Source organism: Zeugodacus cucurbitae, chromosome 5 (assembly GCF_028554725.1).
Source record: "Zeugodacus cucurbitae isolate PBARC_wt_2022May chromosome 5, idZeuCucr1.2, whole genome shotgun sequence".
Lineage (NCBI taxonomy): Eukaryota > Metazoa > Arthropoda > Insecta > Diptera > Tephritidae > Zeugodacus > Zeugodacus cucurbitae.
The window spans coordinates 44773060-44795714 of NC_071670.1; the positions used below are offsets into that span (position 1 = coordinate 44773060).

General features: G+C 36.8%; 3 protein-coding genes across 7 annotated transcripts in view; 2 read left to right on the plus strand and 1 right to left on the minus strand.

Moving 5' to 3' along the window:
• Positions 1-49: 49 nt before the first annotated feature.
• LOC105213726 (kelch-like protein 5) lies at positions 50-4683 on the plus strand. Its single transcript, XM_011186763.3, has 8 exons — positions 50-828; positions 2165-2528; positions 2592-2978; positions 3040-3341; positions 3404-3611; positions 3672-3794; positions 3852-4082; positions 4536-4683. The coding sequence occupies exons 1-8, from the start codon at positions 581-583 to the stop codon at positions 4611-4613; spliced, it is 1941 nt and encodes a 646-aa protein (XP_011185065.1). The 5' UTR covers positions 50-580; the 3' UTR covers positions 4614-4683.
• The window catches only part of LOC105213724 (ecotropic viral integration site 5 ortholog), a 67875-nt gene continuing 45911 nt past the window's right edge, over positions 692-22655 (plus strand). For all 4 annotated transcript variants that reach the window (XM_054230580.1, XM_054230582.1, XM_054230583.1 and 1 more), the window contains exons 1-2: positions 692-828; positions 7512-8319. The gene's annotated coding sequence lies outside the window, so the exon portion shown is untranslated. The remainder of the gene's footprint in view (positions 829-7511; positions 8320-22655) is intronic.
• Positions 5267-7093, minus strand: Dsor1_1 (dual specificity mitogen-activated protein kinase kinase dSOR1). 2 transcript variants are annotated; one of them, XM_011186762.3, is made up of 4 exons: positions 6853-7093; positions 5882-6512; positions 5486-5812; positions 5267-5411 (listed from the first exon to the last, which is right to left on the minus strand). In XM_011186762.3, the coding sequence occupies exons 1-4, from the start codon at positions 6960-6962 to the stop codon at positions 5295-5297; spliced, it is 1185 nt and encodes a 394-aa protein (XP_011185064.1). In that variant the 5' UTR covers positions 6963-7093; the 3' UTR covers positions 5267-5294. The 2 variants fall into 2 exon arrangements, with proteins under 2 accessions (XP_011185064.1, XP_011185063.1); XM_011186761.3 differs by having other exon boundaries at positions 5882-6521; positions 6853-7088.

Sequence of the window (22655 nt, forward strand, 5' to 3'; positions counted from 1 at the left end):
AACATTTTGAACCTGTTCGCTTTTAATAGTTTGGCAACGCTGCATTAATTATTTTTCCAATTGGTCGTATTTTGAGCTGGTTTTCGCATTTCATTCGCCATTTCCATCTTCATACATTATTCTTGCAACAAATGCAATTAAAAAACTTAAGTCCATATTTATGGAAGCAGGAGTAACAGTTTCAATATGTTTAGTTGCCTCCGAAGCAACGCACGTCCAAAATAAATACGCGCAACAAAGAGGTGGACCGTTTATTTGATCAACTCCAACGCTTTGTTAAGTGCATTTAATTGGCAATAAACGAATCGTTGTCATTCCGCTGCTGCAGTTCAAAGTGTTGGTGCTCATTTTTTGTTTACCCTACTGGAGTGCAATCGGAATAAAGTACATAATAAAATTAAAAGCGCAAATTCAAATAATTCGTAAAATCGAGAAACAACTAATTTATTAAGCACAATTTTTGCATTTATAACTTCAACGCAATTAGTTGCTGACGATAAATAAACTACTATTTAATAACAAACAAACACACATACGGATATACAATAGTTTTGCACTAAAAAACTACAACGTCGCCATTATGTCTACGAACAAAGATAGCCCCAGTCGTGATTCGATGACATCCTCTTCAGCGCCCATATCGCTGCTGGCCGATGGAGATTCGCTAACCCGTGACTATAGTTTAGGCAGCCTTACATCTGCTGTAAGTCAAGATGAATTTTTCCGTTGTCGTGATCATGCGGAAAGTGTATTGAAGCGCTTGCAGTTATATTTGGATAGTCATCAGCTTTGCGATGTAGTATTAATTGCTGGAATCGACGGCAAGCGGTAAGTGTGTGCAACCATACATTTGTGTGTAACTATAAAAATGAAAACTACTTTGATCATTGTCAATGAAGTGCATTTCCGGCGTGTAAGAAACAAAGACATTTCAATCACAAGAGTTGGTCCATTATAAAAAGTGCCACAGCAAATAGACAGTTAAGGTCAGGACGCATTTACATGCAGCAAACAAAAGCAATAGTCCAGGAGGGGGCATGGTATATATGCATAAAGAGTTGAGTACTGTATACTGCGTCACAAGTGATCTGCGTACAAACCATACACATGCTCTTTACACCGTTTGTCTAGCAATTTCTTTTTCAAATTATATACAAGTGTATGTATATGTATGTATGTATGAAGTTGTTTTTTGCACTAATCGTAGTGCGCCTCGTTCTTTGTCTGCAAAGTGCTGCGCGCTATAGGAAAAGCCGCACCAAACAAAGAAGTGCTAGCTAGTACGACAATTGGATAGCTGTAGCTGTAGCTGTAGCTACACTTGTCTCCCCTTTTGCACATTTTTGCTACTCGTTCCATTGAATGACAACGCGCTGTTACTGTATGTGATATATAGCAGCCGACTGTTGTAAATTATATATGTATACACATATATTCATTGTAAATATATATATGTAATATATAATGTCGCTACAGCTGTGCGTTGGCTGGATGAAGGTGAAGGCGTCGTACGGTTGCTGTTTTGTTTTGAATTAGCTGTTGCCATTAACCGACAACTTGTGTAAGTACATGGTGTGAACTCAAATAATAACAACAAAAAACACAACGCAGATATGTTTATATCTCTAAAAATGTTTATATGACAAAATTAATAACACTATGACTAAACTAAAATTTCTCCCCTAACTTTGATATCACAACAGGGAGATAGCAAAGCAAAAATAGTACAGTGATAATAAAATAAATAAACAAAAAAGTAAAATAATGTGTAGATATGGGTATCCACCGGCCAGTTAGGCTGAAAATTGCTTACGTTTGCGTTTTCCGTGTAATCAAATGTTGCATTAAAAAATTGCCAAGCGCTTGGCAAGTTTACCTGTGTGACTTTGTTTATATGAATCACATAAATTTATTCATGCAGACTCTAAGGTGCACATGTATTTACTCTAGGGCTAAATGTGTATAAGTTTGTATATAAATTAGGTTATTGACGTGCTGCGGATATGTTTATAGGGCGTAGAGAAATATTGGCAGGTGTACACGATGCTCAGTATATATATAAGCATAAATAGCGAAAAAAATTTGCATATGGCCCCTAACATCTATACTATGTTGACAAAAACGTTCTTAAGTAACTACTATCATTCCCCTCACTTGTATGTAGTGTGCCTGCGCATCGTGTAGTGTTATCGGCATCCAGCGCCTACTTTGCCGCCATGTTCACTGGTTCCTTGCGTGAGACCAAAGAGCAGGAAGTCACGCTTGGCGAGGTGCATGGCGATGCATTACAAATACTAATACAATACTGTTATACGGGTTATATTGAGCTGCGCGAAGATACTGTCGAAACGCTGCTAGCCACTGCCTGTCTGCTACAGCTGAACGCTGTGGTCACTGCCTGCTGCAACTTCCTTGCGCGTCAATTGCATCCATCAAACTGCCTGGGCTTTGCCTTCTTCGCGGAACGTCAAAGCTGCACAACGCTACTACGGCTAGCCAAATCGTACACATGCCAGCATTTCATGCAGGTAAAGTTCGCTGATATTCATTTTAATTCAATTTAATCAAATATTCGTAATTATTTTTCACAGGTTTGCAAAAATCAAGAATTTCTGCAACTCGACTCCGAGCAGCTGGGTAAGCTTATCTCCAGCGATGATCTCAATGTGCCCACCGAGGAGGATGTAGTGCACAGTCTCAAGATGTGGGTGCAACATGATGCCGCCAGTCGTGAGAAACACATACCCGAGCTGCTGGCGTTAGTGCGTTTGCCCTTGCTGAAACCCTCCTTCATAATGGATCATGTTGAGACGCTGTGCAGTTCGAATGAATGTCAACAGCTTGTAATGGAGGCGCTTAAATGGCATTTACTGCCCGAACGCCGCAATCTGTTGGCTTTAATAGCTTCGGAGCGCACAAAACCGCGGAAGTCCACAGTAGGTCGCTTGCTGGCTGTGGGTGGCATGGATGCGCACAAGGTAAAACACATTTTAGCACAAAAATCATAAAACAACAACAAACAAATAATCAATTTTCCAGGGCGCTATAAGTATTGAAAGCTACTGTCCGTATGGTGACAAGTGGTCCGTGTGGAAGAATATGTCCGCACGTCGTTTACAATTCGGTGTTGCTGTGATGGATGATAAGTTAGTGATAGTGGGCGGTCGTGATGGCTTAAAAACGCTCAATACAGTAGAGAGTTTAGACTTGAATACCATGGTATGGACCGCGCTCAATCCCATGGGCACACATCGTCATGGTTTGGGTGTGGCCGTGTTGGAGGGGCCACTCTATGCGGTTGGTGGACATGATGGCTGGAGCTATTTGTCGACTGTTGAACGGTGTGTGCTATAAGAGTAAACATAATTTTTTTTCCAAGTATCTACTGCTGTTTTAATTACAGTTGGGACCCGAGTACACGTACCTGGAGTTATGTGGCTTCCATGTCTTCCATGCGTTCCACCGCTGGCGTGGCAGTGCTTGGTGGCCGTTTGTATGTGGTGGGCGGTCGCGATGGTTCGGTATGCCATCGCTCCATCGAATGTTACGATCCGCACACCAATAAATGGACAATGCGCGCACCGATGAATAAACGACGCGGTGGCGTGGGCGTAAGTGCAATTGCTTTGGTGTTTTATCATTACTGGCTTAAATCATAACTGTTTTTGCAGGTTGCCGTCGCAAATGGCTTCCTATACGCGCTGGGTGGGCACGATTGTCCTGCGAGCAATCCGTCTGTCTGTCGCACTGACACAGTGGAGCGTTACGATCCCGCAACAGATTCCTGGACTTTGGTGAGCAGTTTATGTTTATTGTTTTTAATAATTAATGTTACTTTATCACATTTGCAGATCTGTTCGCTTAATGTCGGACGCGATGCTATCGGCTGCGCTTTGTTGGGCGATCGTCTGATGGCAATTGGCGGTTATGATGGCAATCACTATTTAAAAACCGTTGAAGTCTACAATGCAGAGACAAATGAGTGGACGCAGGCTGCACCGTTGACATACAGTCGCGCTGGCGCATGCGTTGTGGCAATACCAAATATTATACCGCCAACACCACCGTTACCCAGCGCAACAGTTTAGTTTTCTATTCAAATTTTTTTTTGTGCATCCTTCATCACTGTCTTTGTTGTTGTGTTATACTGTGAAGTGGCTTATTTTGCAGCGCTTAGTATAGCTTTTTAAGGTTGTCCAAAAAAAATTATTATTTTTTTTAAACAAGCATGTTAGAGTGAGTTAATTCTGAACTTTTTTGTTTAACGTAAATACGCAAAGCGCGCGCTAACTGCATCCCGTCTAGCTTGCATACATTATTCGCATTTACTGCGCCTGCGCTCAAACATTCCGTACGCATTTATGCATTCCACATATACAATTTATATACAAATATTATATGTACTTGAGTTAAGTTCGTTTGTTTGCCTTTAACTAAAAACACTGTTCGTTTTTTCTTTCTTTATCTTTTCTTTATGTTTTTCTCACATTGTTCACGTTTTCTGATACCACTTTATTGGTCTTGGGAATTTGTAGAAGAAATGGAAACCGGTCAGATTGAATCCGATGTGTTACAGACGCACCGTTGAGTTTGTCGATTATTACAATCTTTAAGCAACTGCATACATACATACATACATACATACATGAATACAACAAATACATTTTTTTAAACATATTTTTTTACCATACGAGTATTTAGATTTAAGCAGCAAAAAAATCAAATTTTACTATTGTAATGGATTCTTACTTCGCAAACGCATATACATACATACATACATACATATATATATGGTATATATATAAATAGGAATTATGTGTGCTCGAAAACTATTTTTTTTTTTTTTGAATTTACGAATATGAGTATTTATTTCTTTAATAAAAAACATACATATTTTGCATGTAAAAAAACAACAACAATGGGTTGTCTTTTGTCCATAGCGAATAGCATGCAAAAAATTAAAAACTGAATTATTACAAATAGTTGCAAAAAATGCCAAAGCGCGGGGGAATAACGAAACTTTGTTGTGCGAATTTCGAACATATTTAAATATTAAAAATTAAAACAGCCAATTTGAGACTTTGAAAGTTTTTTTTTTTGTTTGTTGATGGTGCATTTAATTTTTAATTCAACACAAATTATCACATAGAAGTATTGGAATTTTAGATTTTTTCGCAAAGGTTTTTTTTCGTTAATGAGTATATTTATTAGGGAGGATATATAAATAAAATTAAAGCAAATGCACATTAATTATAATTATCAAAAATTATTATTAATTTTTTTTTTAATTTTTTTTACTGATTGGGCGATGTGTTGCGTTTCGGTGTCGACGGTGGCAGATCCATTGTTTTGCACACCCAACCAGCAATGTCCACCTCTTCAACTTCAGCCTTGCGTATCCAAGCGTGATTCTGTAGAAAAAAAAATAAAATTTTAATATTTTTGAAAATGTTTCAACACCAATTTTAATAAATTTTCTACATACCAGTAGCGTTTTCAGATCGGCGCGTTCATCGGGATTTTTCTTGAGACAAATGTCGACGAAATTCTTAAAATCGTCGGTGAATATTTTGTGCTCCAACCTAGGCGGTGGTTCATTGACAATATAATCGAGTAGCTCAAAAATCGCCATCACTTTAGGTTCCACCACGGTTTGTTGTCCATCATCTGGATTATCGTTGAATATCGCTTCCAGTGTGCTGGCGTCGGGTGGCGGTATCGGGTACATGCCAATTGCCATCTCGACCAGCGATAAACCGAGCGACCAGATATCCGATTGCACGGAGTAGTGTGTACCCTGCAGACGCTCGGGCTGTGTGTGTGTGTATAGAAAAAGGTTAATGCATTTTAAATAATATAGCATCAAAGTATCACTACTCACCGACATGTAGCTGCGTGTGCCGACAAACGAATTGGCCATCGAATCAATTAGCTGCCCTGATACACCAAAATCACATATCTTTATCTCGCCACTGCTGTTCACCAAAATATTACTCGGCTTCACATCTCTATGCATTATAGCATGCTTATCACGCAAGTAGCTTAGACCCTTCAGCACGGCTAATGTTATCTTGCCCAGTATTGATTCCGGTATGCGTCCAGCGCGTTTTAATATCAGATCGAGCGAACCACCATCCATATATTCCATGCAAATACTGATTTCACCGTCACTGTAGAAGGCGCCATAGAAACCCACAATGTGCGGAAAGTTACACTCATGCAACACTTTCAGTTCACGTATTATTTGTTTCTTAATCGCCGGCTTCACCTCCAGATGTATTAGTTTGCGTGCCATTATCAGTTCTGTGGGTATGTGACGCACCTTCATGACTACACCACCATTACCGGAGCCCAGTTCACCCAACTTTTCGAGATCATCATCGGATAGTTCGCCGATTTTCTCCTTTTGACTTAGAAACACTTTAATACGATTGCGTGCAGAATCATCCATTTCCAACTCTTCCAGCGTCTCCGTAAGCGCCTCGATACTCGTCTTCGGCTTCCCCAGTAAACTATGTTTTCTTTAATTTAACTTTTTAATGAATTTTTGTGCAACAAAACGAAAAGCAACAAAATTAAGAGAAAAAATATGTTCGATAGAGAGGCATGGAAAGTAGCAGAATGCAAAGCGCACAAGCCCCAAATAGGCTGATTCATTGACATCGAAATTTATAGTAAATGCAAAATGGAATTAAGTTAACGTTAGTAAAATGCACATTATAAAAAATCGCTTGGCGGCGGCGACTTATTTTAAGGCCGCAAAAAAAGTTAAAGCTCAAATTAGAAGGAAACATCAAAGTGCTAGTGCAGTAAATGAAAAAAATCAATAGAAATATTTATTTGGATATTTACTCTGTTCCTGATGGTGTCTTGAATGGCGGTGTTGGTACAACCTGTGACGCGGCCACTGTTGCATCTACAGCTCCAGGAGGAAGCGTTAAATTTAATTTATTTTTCGACATGTCCTAATTATGGTTGGGTGGACAATATAATAAAAAAGATACCACTGCGAAATACCGAAAACTCCTCCTTGGCAGTGTTGCACTACTGCAATTGCAGTTTCTTAAAAAAATTTGGTGTTGGATTTGTTTAACAGTTCCTTATAATATTTCAACTAAATTTTTGATGTATTTCATAAAATATTTATTGCGCTAAAAATGTGTACTATATTTTAATTTAAACTAGCATATAAGCAAATATAAACATAGTTAAATACGAAACGGGCATAAATTAGCGCAAACGGGTAATAATTTGTTAGAGTAGACAACATGGTTTTTTGCTGATTTCATCGACGCTACGCTGTTGTTGTTGTGTTTTTGTGAAAACAGCTGTTGCTTTTATTTACCATACAAATGTCGAAATATTTTAATATTATCATGAATTAATATTTATTAATATAATTGTCATTAATTTCACAAATTGGCATAATTTACTACATTAAAAATAATTGTTGTTGTTTTAAAAAAAATTTAATAAAAAACAATGAGCAGCACTCTTACTCCTCTTTTCAGCCGCATGATGACACATTAACGGAACAAAATGGAAAAGAAACGAATTGAATTAGAAACAGCGAACGTCAAAATGAAATATCTGATCAGAAACGACATACGAGGGAAAGTCAGAAAATTTGTTGTTTAAAAAGTCAAAAACAACAAATCGGTGAAAACGAGCAGACCGGACAGTGTCGCTTGTGCAGAAACGCGTATCGAAATTGGTGGATATTCCTTACTATTTAATACTTACAATTATTTACTAAAAAGCAAAAAATAAGTGCATTTAAGAATTTGCAACAAGCAATAAATACATTGTGAAAATTAACGAAAACACGCGTGTGTGTGCGTGTTGTGCGCGAGTGCAAGTGTACGCAGAAAATACATACAGCAAATTTAGTGAAGTTTACGGTGCATCAGCGAATTGTGCTATTGTGTTGGCTGTGCAAAAAGAAAAAATCTGGCTTCCCAATAAAATTTTGTGCATTTGAAAGCCGTTTTTTATATAAAAATAAAAGAGTTTTTGCATTTTGCATATTGCTATATGTGTATAATTTTCACCAATTGGGAGCGGTGCAAGTGTATAGAGAAAAACAAACAAAAAAAATCCATGAAAAAAGGGAAGGGAAATACAAACCAAAGAAGAAGCAGCAGCATCAGCACTGTCGTCAAAAGACATTAGTCGCTTGTTTCTCTTTGTAAAATCTTGTTGGCGAAAAATTACTGATTGGATTTACACAACGTTTGTGGTGTTGTTGGTGAATCAGTGTATATGAATCAGCATCACCTGTTATAAACGACTGATATATAGCATCTGCCTTTGGACCAGGTGAGTGGCGGAACACCTTAAATTTGCACATCGCAGATATCTATTGTTGTTACTATAATATTGTTGGGAGTACACTCGTATGGAGTTCAAAATGTGGGTGGGTAAACGTATACTATTTGTATAGAAAGAAAATGTTGTTCAAGTGAAGCCTTTTCGTTCGATATTAGTTTTAATAGAATATGTGTTATAGAGTGCTTCTAAAATATGTACCTACCAGTTCCAAACTGCATATTTAACCACAAGAAAATATAGATTCACATCTAGTCGTATTTGTTTGTTGTAGTTTCATTTTAATTGCCTATTTGTGCGCGTCCAACATTTCTGCGACATAGCAAGTTATTAAATTTCTTCAGCTTCAAATTCTTCAATTATTCATCCAATTAAAATATGCCGTTGTGTTCGGTTCGTCAACGCTAAAAGATGCTAGAGACGGGTTAACACTTCTTCTATATATTTTTATAGCCACCATACTATGCTCCTGCTTTACGACCGACACAACATTGTAACAAACTGTCCTGCCTTTTAGTTAGAAAACAATTTTATTTTTACGGCTTACTCTCACCGCCTTTACGGTGTTGCAAAATTGTTGTTGTTGGCTCTTAAAACGCTAAAATATATACATACATACATACATATCTTTTCAGTTAACACACCTTTATTTCTGCCACAACATCGCGGCACCTGCACCTTTGCAGCTAGTCTTTTCCTTTTTGATTCACTTTTCCATTATCTACTCTGTCTACTTCGGTGCTGCAGCCACCAGCATACAACGCTAATCTAATTTTTGTCCAGCCCTTGTGGCAGATATTAGCACATTTTATATACATTTAGTTCCCTATACACCATTAACCAGTCAAATGACATACAAATTGCACCCTTTGCTTATAAACTCCCGTGCTTGGTGTATTTCATCAGCTGTCCATATTGCTGACGCTTGTCCTAGGGTCAACGTTTGTCATCTTTTTAAGTTTCCATATTAATCTATTTATTATTTTTGCATTCGCTTCCGCTTCAGATACCGCTGATACTTTGCAGCCACTGTCTCCTGCTGGAACGTGCGCATTTAATCATAATGCATGTGTGCATGTGTGTTTTTAGATATTTATATAGCACAAAGACCACGCTATACACTCCTACGAATAGCGTGTGTGTGCTTCCCGCACTTGCGTGGATTGCAAAGTTAATAAAGAAAAGCTAAAGGATTGGCTCTTTTGTGTTAGAAATTCGCTTTTGCCTTAAATGAATGTTAATTTCGTTGGCACATGAAATATTTATGAAATGAAAAATGGGTAGCAGCCTAGTCAGTCACTACACCTGTCGTACATTGACGCCAAGTCAACAACGCTGTTGTGACAAAAAAGGCGTGGCAATTATAAATTGTTACGTATTTTTAACGATTTTTTGCAAACAACAGTGAGTCGAGGTAAATAATAAATGAAAAAGTGAAATTTCATTGTTACATTTTAGTTGTTTTTTTTTTTGTTTCTCTACGCTTACTCCGCACATTTTTATTTCCTAATTAAGCGCGTACACGTACAAATTGTTGTGGAATTGTAACTGCGTCTATATTGGCACATTGACCTCGGGGTCTTTAAGTTCATTCATACTTTAAATGACAAACTAATTCATAGTTAATATTAGAAATACAAAAACAAAAATCGTTGAATTTAGTAACTGTAAAGCAACAAATTTATTTAAAGTAAAAGTGTTTCGGTGAAATAAATTATGTTATATATTAGTTTGTTGTTCATGAAATTCATGTTTTAAAAATTTACAAATAAAGTGTTGCACAAACTTAAACCCGCTTGCGATTCGAGCATAGGTTTTTTATAAGACACTTCTTTCTATCCGAAATATAAAGGTTTATACTATTTGTGTATGCTCTTCAGCATTTATCTTATCCCTTAAAACTATTATCTAATTCTTTCTTTGATTTTTAAATCATTCTCGATAAAATTGAGTTTGTCATATTGCTACTAATACTCTTGGATGTGAAAGATAATACCAAATCATGGAGTACATGTAGTGAAAAGTCTTCGTCCAAGTTCTGGGCAAGATTTCAAACCGCTTATATGATAGTTATTGATTATTTTTCAGACAGATTATATATAGAATAAGGGTCCAGCTGAATAAAATTCCCAAACTCCAAAAACCCAAAAACGTATATTTTATAAGACTTTTACTACCACATCGTATTTTATCGACCAGTTCGACGATCGAGCGGCCCGAATACGGAAATCTAACCCTTTTGGTATTGCTTTAACCCACTCTTGTAGATATCCACAAATTTATATATTACAACTTTACTTCCACCGTCTTCCTATAGATGTTACTAGGGTCAAGTACTGGTCGATTAAATCGATTAAATCGTTTTATATCGATCTTGGATATTTGTGTCGACATTAACCCAACAAAATATTTGTAGAGATCTGTTTGCATCCCCAACTTATTCTCAACTGAAAATGTCACTTTTTGAGCCGAATTCTCGACATTTGCGGGAAATTTTGCCTTCCTTTTTTAATTCCAAGTAAAGTGCGGCTGAGGTTCATCGACATTTGTAACCGTTTTTATACAAAAAAATCCTTAAATTTACAAAAAAAATTACAAAAAAAGGTGTAGACGTAATACATACATCTCTTTGTATATAATTACTTGCACTTTACTAAAGTAAAATTTAATTTTCTATACAAAGCCATAAATTGTATAAGGTACTCAAAAATGCTGTCTAAATAACGGATGTTGGCGAAGTTATTATAATATATTTATACATGGCCTCTCTTGTCAGTAATAAACAAGTAAGCAAATTACGTTTTTGTGTATACTTCTTAAATGCAAATATATTGATAATAATCCCACATATACAAGCGCACGCATGCGCTTATTTTTTATATTTTTTATTATTTTTTTTCCAAAATTGAAACTGGTCACCCTTGATTTAAGTGCGGTTTAACGCCTCTACGTTGTGCTATTTTTGTTTTTTGTGCCACACAAATCTTAAAAGATGTGTCAGTGGATGAGAATATTATAACGAAAACAAGGTAAATAATAAAAATACATCAAAAATTGCCATTAATAAAACAATTAATAAGCGAATAATTTTTTTTATTTATTTCATTAAAAATGGCAAAAAATACTTTATACTGAAGAGACCACAGCAGAATGAGAAATAATATAAATATTAAAAAAAAAATTAATTATCTCAATATTGGTGATGTTTCGTTGGGAAAATGATAAAAATCCGCAAAGTAATCCCACATCTTTCTCTTGCTATTATAAAAATGAAAGTCAAAATATTAAATTCCTTAGTAAGGATTGTAAATTGATATAGGCTAGTTACTTCTGGATGAAATTTGAACCATTTTTAACGTTCTCAACACCATAGCTATGTATCTTTTCCACATAATATTATTTTAAATCCCATAAGCCTAGTATATAATACAGAACCAAACATTGACAAATATCTAGGCAATTCTCTTAATAAATTGGTAAAACTTGGTTCTTACATTTTCTAGTCCCTAAATAGCGAATATGAAGATGTCCGGTGTTCCGATTGACTTCATATGTTGTTGTTGTTGTAGCGACAGAAAACATTTCCCAAATAATTTTGAGAAATACTACCATGTCCTTGGCCGAACTCGACCTACCTAGACACGATTGTTGTGGAATCGTATAAACTTTATATCGTAGACATCAGCCCGATATATGTACATATTAGGGAATTTTATAGATTAAGAATTGATGAATGCACTGCGACCTATGGTCTATTGTGCCCTCTTCTATTATCACAGTATAACTTCTAATCCCGTCGCGTTAAGAAGGCTGAATAGTGTTCCAGGGCTGATGGACCTGTTGTGTCTCTTTGAGGATACAGAGCCCAATTTGGTGATTCGTTTTCGCCGCGATCGCCGGACAGTCAAGGATTAGATGCTATATATTCTATATCATAGAATCGGCACTGAACATACGAGGAGATTCCTAGTTTGTGTAGATTGCACTTTAGTTGGCAGTGGCAAGTATAAAGTGCCACTAGTTGCCTCGGTTTGTTTCTTGGGAATGCGATCAATTATTTAACCTTTTTCTGTTTAAATCCCACAAGAAACAATTTGGAGTGCTGAAGTCCCTGCAAGTGGCGGTTGCCCATTCTTCTTGTTGTCGACGATTTATAACTGCCAGTTGGCAGTTGGGTACTTTTGCTTTCTGGTACCCAGTTTAAAGTTACGAGGTATTTAAGTGGACATAGTTTCCTAGATTCAAAATTTATGAAATCGATGCAGACCTTGCTTTAGACCCCATATGCTTAGGATAACGGGTTTCGATTACTTCAGATTGACTGGGAGGTTTTGAAATTTTGTTCAGCAAGCAGCTGCGAGCGCTTGTTACTCGACTCTCTGGCACGCGATTGCGAAGCGAAGAGAATGACTTGCAAGTCGATTTTCAGTTTCAGATTAAGATTCTCCATCACGGAGTCTTTTTGATACCCTCACCTGGGAACTATTTCCATTCTATCAATAATCTAAAAGGCTATAGTTACTCGGGGTGAAAGTAGCTTTGCAATGGTGATAGAATTTTTGAAATCGGCATGGTAGTTATTGAGTTTATTCATTACAGACATATATACAAATCTTTACTCTTTATGATAGTAGTATAGATTAAATAAAAATTGCACACGCTTCTAATTATTTCAAATCACAAGGGTCTCTAATATTCGGCTGGGCCCGGAATTTGCTCTCCCTTGACTTTATTATTATTATTATTATTTTTTTTTTTTGGTTTATTATCTTGTTTTGATGATGCCGTGCTTGTAAAGTGCGTATGTATGTACTTAACATTTTTTGTAAGCTTTAAACGTTTATAAAAAGTGAAGAAAACGATTTAAAAACGAATATTCACAAACGCCACCATTTGTTGGGTGACCTTCAATTAAATCGAAAATTATGCCAAATATTCGTTTTTTATTATTTTGCGCCCCCGTGGCACATAATGTGCACTTGAAGTCAGTTAACGCCTTCAACAAAGCCAAAAGACAGTTACTCGCGTACCATTTGGTTTCGAGTGTGTGAAAATTGCTGTCAAGCTTATAAAAATATTTTGTGTATATGTATGAGTGTATACATATGTGTGTCCCATTTTAGTGTAAACTTTATTTTGCTGACTGTTGCTGGAACTGATTACTGCAGTTGTTGTATTGTTGCTGTGGTGTTATGGTTGTTGTTTTGGCTGTTTGTGTTGTAACGGTGTCTGATAACCACACTTATGTCTGGTAATATTTTCGGCGCTCTTTTTTGTGGTTTATTTCATTTTTTATTTTTTTTTTGGTTTATTTCATAATATTTATGAATTTTTTAATTAAAATTATTTTAATGAGAATTCTCATACATACCGACATATGTACATATTTCTTTTCTTCAAAGTTTTTTAATAGTAATTAGCACACAAAATTGTTGTTGCCACGTGAGGTAACAGTCTCTCTTTATTGAACGTTTTTATTGTGTATACGCTCTATTATTATTATTTTTATTATTTTATTTTTATTTTTTTTTAATTTTTTTTTTGCATTTTTTCGAACTTTTGCAATTTCACTACAGTGCAACTTTGCAATCGAAATGCCAATTTTTACAAGTCTCTTGTATGTATATGTATTCGTGAGTGTTTGTGTGCACTTATTCAATTTACTGTTATATTCAATATCTTCAATTGATATCACATCGAATGGAATTGTTGGCGCGCCAAATGATCGAATTTAAAATTTATTCTCACTTTACATTGTACGCGCCCCACAAACAACTCAAAGCTATGAAAATCAATCTACGGAATCGGGAATGCATGTTGCTTGCTGCTGGCAGTTTGATTGGCTTCGACATTGCAATTGCAAAGCAGGCACACAAGCATATAAAAATACCATGCCTTCGTACAATATGCTTCACTTGCTTTATTATTGTTGTTGTTGTTGTTATTGTTGTTGTTGCTATAGCCACCATAGTAGCTGTGCCAATAACTTGGCATGCGTTCAATAGCAATTCGCCGTGCAGTTTCCTTCATTGCTTTGCATTGTTGTTGCATGTAGAAATTTCTCAGCATGCAACATTAGCCGGCAGAGATATTGCCGACGTTGCTAATGTTGATGTTGATGCTGCCGGTTGCCTTTGTGTTGCTGCTATTTTCTCATTATCTATTTGCTGCTGGCTGTCAAATCGGCGCAGTTTCAATTTCAGTTTTTAGTGAATTTACGTTGCGGCCGGAAAATTGTTGCAGTCAGGGAGATATTTTTTCATGAGTTCGAATCCTAAGTTTAAAGTTATTCATGAGGTTTGTAACCCTGAGATGCCACTTGGTGGGTTAATAAGAAACTGTCGAGAGTATTTCTGAAATGGTAAAAATTCTCATGAAACCTCTTAAGTTACTTAGAGATGGGTTTAAAGTTTGTAGGATCCTCAAACTGTTACATAGAATTAAGTGAAATTTCAACTAACCGATCAAAAGTTGCAAAGGAAGGGTTGTGTAATCACAGGCCAACGAAGTTAAGCCACTATTAGATTCGCAAGTAAGTCTCGAATAAGCGCTTAAGAGATAATTGTTACCATCCACACTACCCCAAAGTAATTGTATAGTACACCCTGTGTTGGTGGTTTCCGCTAATATCTAAAACCTAAACTTGAAGGAGCTGTATGATATCGGGCAGAACTGCATTCCCAACTGCACTTGAACGGACTTGAATAAGGTAAAGAAAAATACATCTTACAGGCTATCAGTCGGCGGAGGGGAAGCTTTCGACTTGTCAAAATACCGCTCTCCGAACAGCCACAGGTTGTCTCTTGATGACACCGGAATGTTTTGCAAACAGTTTTTGTTGGGATGCTTTCGTAGAAATCAAGCACTGAAATCCATTCATAGAGAAGGGTTCATTCATCTTCATCGACTTCCTCCATCGAATGGCGTACTTGGAGATAAAACACCATCGATTAGAGACACAGAGCGCGAGTTGCCATACTCAATATATGTCCTGCATGCAAAGAGTCTCCGTATGATATCAACTACCTCTTTGCATGCCAACTAAAGCTTACTCATTTAACACGCCTTTCCCCGTGGTCCGACCCTGTCGAAACAGCTCGTTTCCTGAGCCTCAGTTAGATGGATATTAATCTAGACTTACCGGTTCAGGCAGATTTGGGTAACCGTTATAGCAACAACCATTTTTTGTTGAGTTTACACCTTCCTTTTAATCTTGATTTCAAAGTAAATTGCTATCGATTATGAATACGGAAGGTCTTGTCGAATCGATTTGCGTTTGGCGCTTTTAATCAAGTCCGCGGCTCCATTAGATATATCTATACGTACATTTTTTCTGGTTTTGCATATCGAATTCAATACAATAGCCAAAAAATCAACTTTATTAAGGGGTTTCGTTGAAAAAATTTGAAAACAGGCCCTTTTTATCCGACAAAACCCATGTAACCCCTTAAGGTGCAAAGACAATAATTAAGCCGTCAGCTTTCCTCTAGATTGACGTGGTCTAAGAGAGTCTCGGTTCCAATATATTTGAGGTTAGTAAATATAATATGAAGGAAGACAATTCTGAAGTGAAAACCACAATGGCTGATGGATTTTATGAAAGTTCGGGTTGAAAACACACTCGTTTTACGTTGTCTGCTGAGGGATGAAAGGTCTTGTGAAAAAAACTTTATTGTAATTTCCCCAGACCATTTGAACCCAGCAACTGAAATATTTATGAGTTAAAGCATTGTATCAAAAACTATTTGTAAAACAGATCCTCAAATTCATCAAATTTCGTGCTCTAAATTCTCACGCTGTTGAATTTTCAAATAAAATAAATATAAAATTTATAAAAGCTCTCGCGCCTATTTTCTTTATTTATTTATTGCTACAATAATAAACACAAATGGCTGCTGCAGCTGCTTTTGTTGTCTCTAGTCTTTGCCGTGTTTAGCTTCTTGTTTATATTTATTTCTTGCCTTTGCTGTTTGTCTCGCTAAGTTATTTATGTTGCGCGCAAGTTGTTGTTGTAGTAATTGTACTGGCAACCGTCAACCGCCAACCGACAAACAGACAGAGAGACACACTAAGTTACAATGCCATTTACGGTAGTGCAATTCCAGCAGTTGCATCAGCGCAATGCAATCAAATATATTCTGGTATGTCCGTATGTATGCATATAGCTGTTGCTATGCATTGCTCGTCTCGCTCGTATCTTGTATCTGGCGTATCTTATGTGCATCTTACATGGTCGGTCGTCCATCCAACAGGCTGTCGGCTGCCAGCCGGCATAGTTAAACTCACACACACGCACACCAAGAAGAAGTCAGCGCCAGTTCCCAAAGCTCAGCACAATTTAGTTTAGTGCATTTGAAGCTTGCAATCTACAGCCGCCGTTGCTGCTTGTTCTTGCTCTTCTTCCTCCTTCCACCTCTATAGGCTTTCAGCGTTGTTGTTAGATTTTCATATATTTTTTATTTTGTACTTTTCCATTTTTCCTTCGCCATTTTATGACTCTTGTTGCTGGCGTACGAAATTAACTGCAATTGCCAACCGTTATTAGTGTTGCTGTTTCTGAAGCGGCAGTTTTTTCGTTTTTTCTTCTTTTTGTTTTGTTATTTTTGCTCTAATAATGCCTACCTTCCTCCAGTGGCAGTGCAGTTACGCCCATACAAGCTATGTAGTAACCTGTGCAGTATATTTGCTGTTGTTGCTGCTGCTGTTATATCGACTATTGTTTATGTTATTAACGTTAAATGTTGCTTGTCGTGCCATTTACGGTTGTTTTGCGATCTTTTGTTGTATTTTGCTCTGCAATTCTTACCAAGTTTTCCTTCCTCTTTTCGTTTGTTGCTTTCTTGCATTTTGCTAATTGTACAATAACGAAATTAACTGACTAACCAACTGGTACTGTAACTATTGCCTCCGATTCTTCAAAAAAAAAAAAAATAATAATCTGGATGCTAGAAACATATTTCCATCTATCATTGTGCCTCTGTTTGTTATTTTGTCTCAGTTCGTGTGATTTATTTGCTCTATCAAGTGATGCCTCCAGCTGCAGAACACTGAAAATGGACCAAATCGCACTTTGCTATCATTATGTATTTCGATTGTATAGCGGGGTTCACATAGAAGTTGGATTTTCAAGAAAATAAATATTACCAGAATATATATTTTTTTTGATACATGCAAGATGTGTTCAAAAAATAACGGGAAATTTCGTTTTTTGAAAAAAATAGTCCCCATTGAATTACCCCAAATTAAAAAGCTCTTCGTTGCCGACTTCAATTCGTCATTTCAAGCGTGAGTCCTCTATTAGTAGCATCACAAGGATATGGAAAATATTGAAATCTTACCGAAAAATTCCTAACCCAATATATTTAGAATATTTTCTTTATAACTTCCGAAAAAATAATTTAAAAAAATTTCGAAATATGTCTGAAACTTTTAGAAGCATTAATTCTCTGATTGAGCTGAGAAGTAACTGATCTAAAGGGTTTTTCGATTTCTTTTGCATGTAATGGAATGGCAAACCTTACTGAAGAGAAATGTCAAAAAAGCGGCTAAAAATATGGCATCGTTTGCTGTCCCTATCGGTCTACTTTTGTAGCGCTCCTATTTAAAACGCCTTTAGAATTAGCTATCATTATGACCAATAGACAGTGAAAACTAGTAGCAATCGTCATCTTAACTTAATATCGAAACAAGAGAATATTAGAAAGTTATGAAAATCAGACTCCAACGTTTAATATATATATGTAATTAATGTAAATATGTATATTTGGCGTAGGAACCGCTTTAAGCGATTATAGCCGAATCCACCAGAGCGCGCCACTCATTCCTCCTTTTTGCTTTTTGGCGCCAACTGGAAACACCAAGTGAAGCCAGGTCACTTTCCACTTGGTTCTTCCATCGGAGTGGAGGTCGTCCTCTTCCGTGGCTTCCTCCAGCGGGTACTGCATCGAACACTTTCAGAGCTGGAGTGTTTTCATCCATCCGTACAACATGATGTAGCCAGCGTAGCCGCTGTCTTTTTATTCGCTGGACTATGTCAATGTCGTCTCATCGTTCCATCGTCTGCGGTATTCGCCGTTGCCAGTGTTAGAGGACCATAAATCTTGCGCAAAATTTTTCTCTCGAAAACCCCAAGAGTCGTCTCAACGGATGTTGTCATCGTCTACGCTTCAGCGCCATACATCAGGACGGAAATAATGACCGACTTGTAGAGTTTGATTTTGGTTCGTCGAGAGAGAACTTAACTTTTCAATTGCCTACTCAGTCCTGAGTAGCACCTGTTGGCAAGAGTAATTCTGCGCTGGATTTCGAGGCTGACATTGTTCGTGTTGTTGACGCTGGTTCCCAAGTAGACGAGATACTTTCGTCTACGACTTCAAAGTTATGACATTTAATATTCTATAATATATGGCTCGATTTGATTTAAAGTTCGATCAAACTACATATATCGATCGGTACAAGAATTAATCGAATACATATATATGTAATGTTTCTCTTCAAACGATGTTTAAAGTAGGATCTTAGAATATATTCAACATTCAGTTTTTCTTAGAATTTCAAATAAAACTTAGCAACTTATAGTAAGAAATCTACTTACTCTCACTTAAAGCTCCGCAGAACTAATCTCTCTATAATATATGTGTACATAAATATGTATATATTATAAAAAAAACTCCAAAGCGGTTAATAAAAGTAATCGTAAAATTTCACAAATTGCCCGCATCAATGGCGGCCTCCTTTCTCAACAGTTTAATATCAGCTTTTTCGCCACTTCCACTCGTACGCATGCAATCTGCTTTTCAACAAACTTGGTCAACAGAGCTGCTGGCTTTTTTTTATTGGAGCCAACTGTGCGCTACCAGTTAATTGCACATATGTATATGTATGTATGTATGTATGTACATATGTATACCAATACATGTGTGTAAAAAGTTTTAGGCTAAAACATATTTGAGTTTTTGCTTCCATGTTGGTTATCACAATTAATCGGCGTGGAACTGACAGATCTGTGTCTTAGACTTTCTATGAGAAATAGTTAGCTGTCATCTTTGCTTTCAAGTCATGAGAAATGTTGCAAAAAGTAATATTAACACTTTGGTGTCAAGCTGATTAAAGTTCGTGAGCAATAATTACAGTAGATGAGTTGAATAATTAATAGCTCACTCTTCTTTGCTCCACTTTGTTTGGCCTATTTCTCAATTGCTTTCCGCCACTCGAATTTCCATTAAACTGCTTCGATATTTAATTAATGGAAAAGTTCATTAATCTGTAATATTTTGACTCGATACTACTTTCACCAGCGTTCATTGCACTTGAGAGATCAAATACTCTTGTCGTCTTCATTCTTTTAGTATGAGAAATCGACATTTTATACTTCAGAAAGGTTGCAATAAAGTAAGAGAAAAGGGAGAATGATCTGATTTCGGATTTGTTGCATATTTAATCAATTCCTGCCTAACACCCTCAGAATCCGTATGTAAGCGTTATCTTCTCTCACTATATGCGAGTAAGAAAGGGAAGAACTATTACCTAGAGAATTTTTTTGTTTAGAACACAGATCCCGCTCTTTCAAATTACCGTAATAGTGCTCAAAAGGTTCAATCATTAAAGAATATATTTCGAGTCTAACTTCTGACCTCCTAAGGTACTCGTTAAAGAAAAGCTGGGTACCGAACCCAAAGTAACTATGGTTATATGCTTGATAAATGAGAAGCCCAATGACATCATACTAACTATACTTATAGATAACGGAATACATTTTTTATCTGAACACAATGGTTAAGAGCTCGATTCTCAAAACTTGAGGGTGTCCACTGTCTAAGCAGACATCTTTTCTCCTTTCACTATCGACGTCGACAATTCGATGCCTTTTGGAGACCCACTCAATGCCGGAAGAGAATCGTTTCTGTATCGGTTATTGAAGCCAGTATAAATGGTTCAATGAGAAAGTGTTTCAACATTGGCACTACGGACCCCCGAGTTAATATTTTCTATGTTCTCTATTGGGGTCCAAGGTGGGCATCCATTAGAAAGCTTGTGAGAATTAAAATCTTTCTCCACTTGATCTTCCCAACGCAGAATCTTTCGGTAACAGCTTTTCACGAACTCCTTAAGAGTCGGGGAATCGGATGTTGAATATCAAGATACTGCTATAATGGATTTAGTATGTATAACGAGTACGGATGAGGGCGCTTCTACGCAGTTTGATGTGTCTGACCCATCTATGATAGAATTATCTGGCTGAAGCTTTCGATAAAAATGTGCTTAGTCTCGGTGTAATAAGTATGTTGTTGTGAGGCATCAAAAACAAACTGATAAACTAGCTGGCTATTCTGATATCAACAATGGAAATGTGAAACTGCTCTCGATTCAGCCATTATTTTAAATAAAATAAAACAGATATTTTATGCGCACTTTGCTCGCATTTTTTTAATTATTTTTTTCTATGCTGTGGCTCTGTTGCTTTTGTATTGCAACACTCCCGCAGATAACGATTAAAACGTTCAACGTCGCGCCTATCACGCTACTATCACTCCACATGCTGTTATGCAGGTCCCCTCTCGTTCGAAAAACAGCTTCGCTTTTGGCGTCGGCGGGCCACTTAAAAAGTACTTATTGCTTTTTGTTTACTCGTGCATTTTATTGTAAAACAAAATTTTAACTTTTGTTGTTGGTTTTTGCCCAGTTTTAGTCTTATGAAATTTATTTTCATTTTTTTCCTATTTTTTTGTCTTTCTCCTTTTTGCTTTTATTAAATTCATTCCTACTTCAATTAAAGTTTTTCTTGCAATTCTTACGCCTCACTCCGTAGAATGAATTAGTTTCTTCGTTTGCTTATTAATTAAAGTGGCGCAGAAGTGCAATCGCCCACGAATTGTGTTGTGGTCCTCCCTTGTAGCGAATGTCTGGCAGTAGGAGAAGGCTACGATAAGCAGGCGTGCTATTTTCATATCAAACTACTTAGACTTGTCGATATCCACAAAGTTGTATATTCTGTACTGCGCAGTCTGTTTTGTAACTTAAGTTGTTTAAAATGCTTTCGAAAAGTCAATGGCAGCTTAGTGGTTTCGAAATTATGAAATAGGGCGCTTTCTGCACATAAATTTGTGGTTTTTATTTTATCAATGGTTGGTTGGCCGAGCACGCTTTTGTGGTTTTTGATAACACATTTTTTGTATTCTAAAGTCTTCGGATGAGTTGTGCTGCACCATAAGCAAACGTAAAATATAATATTCATATTTTAACCAAGTTTTATAAAATTCTTAATGACGACTTATCTTTCTGTACATTCAGAATATACTTAATGAATTTTTCTCATGTCATATATATTTCTTGATAACCCACTAATAGTCTATCTTAAGGATCGTAGAGATGTCTGTTAGACCGATTATCGATCTTGATGTAGAAAATATCAAGTGTCGAAATGTTAAGGTAAATTGACATTCAACTGAACCTAAAGGTCGCTAAACTTAAAGTCCAAAAGTTCAATGACGCCTTCTAACACTTCCGCATTCTAATTGCAGATTTGGCACCTTCTTTTTCACATAGGTTGCAACCTGAAAATCTGCTTTGTTTAAACGATGATTTTTTGTTCAAAATCTGTTTCCATTTCAGGCTATATTAGATTCCAAATATGGTCTTTTTATTTTATGCTCACGTTTGATAATTTTGTAGTCACAAGCTTGGCAACCTCTAGATATTAATTTTATTATAGTGTAAAGTGAAGATATAATATTACCATATGTATGTGTCAAAGTTCGAGAGCCTATACTCTCAAATTATCATATCTTTAGAGAATCAGTTGCTTATAACAAATATAAAGGGGTTGTCAGTAAGAGCGGTACAAAATACAAAAACGGTTAGGGATATCAATGAAATTCTTTATTCCTGTGAAAGTACATTCGATGACATTATGTATGGAACTCGATTTATTTTGCATGGTCACTACGGGCACGCTTGCAGAAGTCCAGACGCTAAACCCAATTTTCGACGGTTTTCAACCATAAATCGGCTGATAATGCGGAAATTTCACGTTCGATATTCGTACGATGTTCATAGTCAGCGTCAAATCAAATCGCACGACCGAGGCGGCCAATTGACTGGCCAATTTCATGGGGTACACGTTCACCAAATTTGGTTTTCAACAAATCGATTGTGACATTCGCTGTGTGGCTTGTGGCGCCGTCCTGTTGGAACCACGCACTGTTCAAGTCCAGTCGGGCAAAAAATATTCGGTTATCATTGAGAACATACCATATCGGTCTACTTTTGTAGACCCTTGAAAAACACTGTCGCCAAATAATTATCGGGGGATTAGTAGTTTGCAAGAA

Bases quoted from the DNA above. Each gene is read 5' to 3' on its own strand.
- LOC105213726 (XM_011186763.3), top strand. From the start codon at position 581: ATGTCTACGAACAAAGATAGCCCCAGTCGTGATTCGATGACATCCTCT. The intron at 3,612-3,671 runs GTAAGTGCAATT...CTGTTTTTGCAG, and splicing joins AACGACGCGGTGGCGTGGGC to GTTGCCGTCGCAAATGGCTT. The intron at 4,083-4,535 runs GTTTAGTTTTCT...GGGAATTTGTAG, and splicing joins CACCGTTACCCAGCGCAACA to AAGAAATGGAAACCGGTCAG.
- Dsor1_1 (XM_011186761.3), bottom strand. From the start codon at position 6,962: ATGTCGAAAAATAAATTAAATTTAACGCTTCCTCCTGGAGCTGTAGAT. The intron at 6,522-6,852 runs GTAAATATCCAA...GTTAAATTAAAG, and splicing joins AAGACACCATCAGGAACAGA to AAAACATAGTTTACTGGGGA. The intron at 5,813-5,881 runs GTGAGTAGTGAT...ACACACACACAG, and splicing joins GCACACGCAGCTACATGTCG to CCCGAGCGTCTGCAGGGTAC.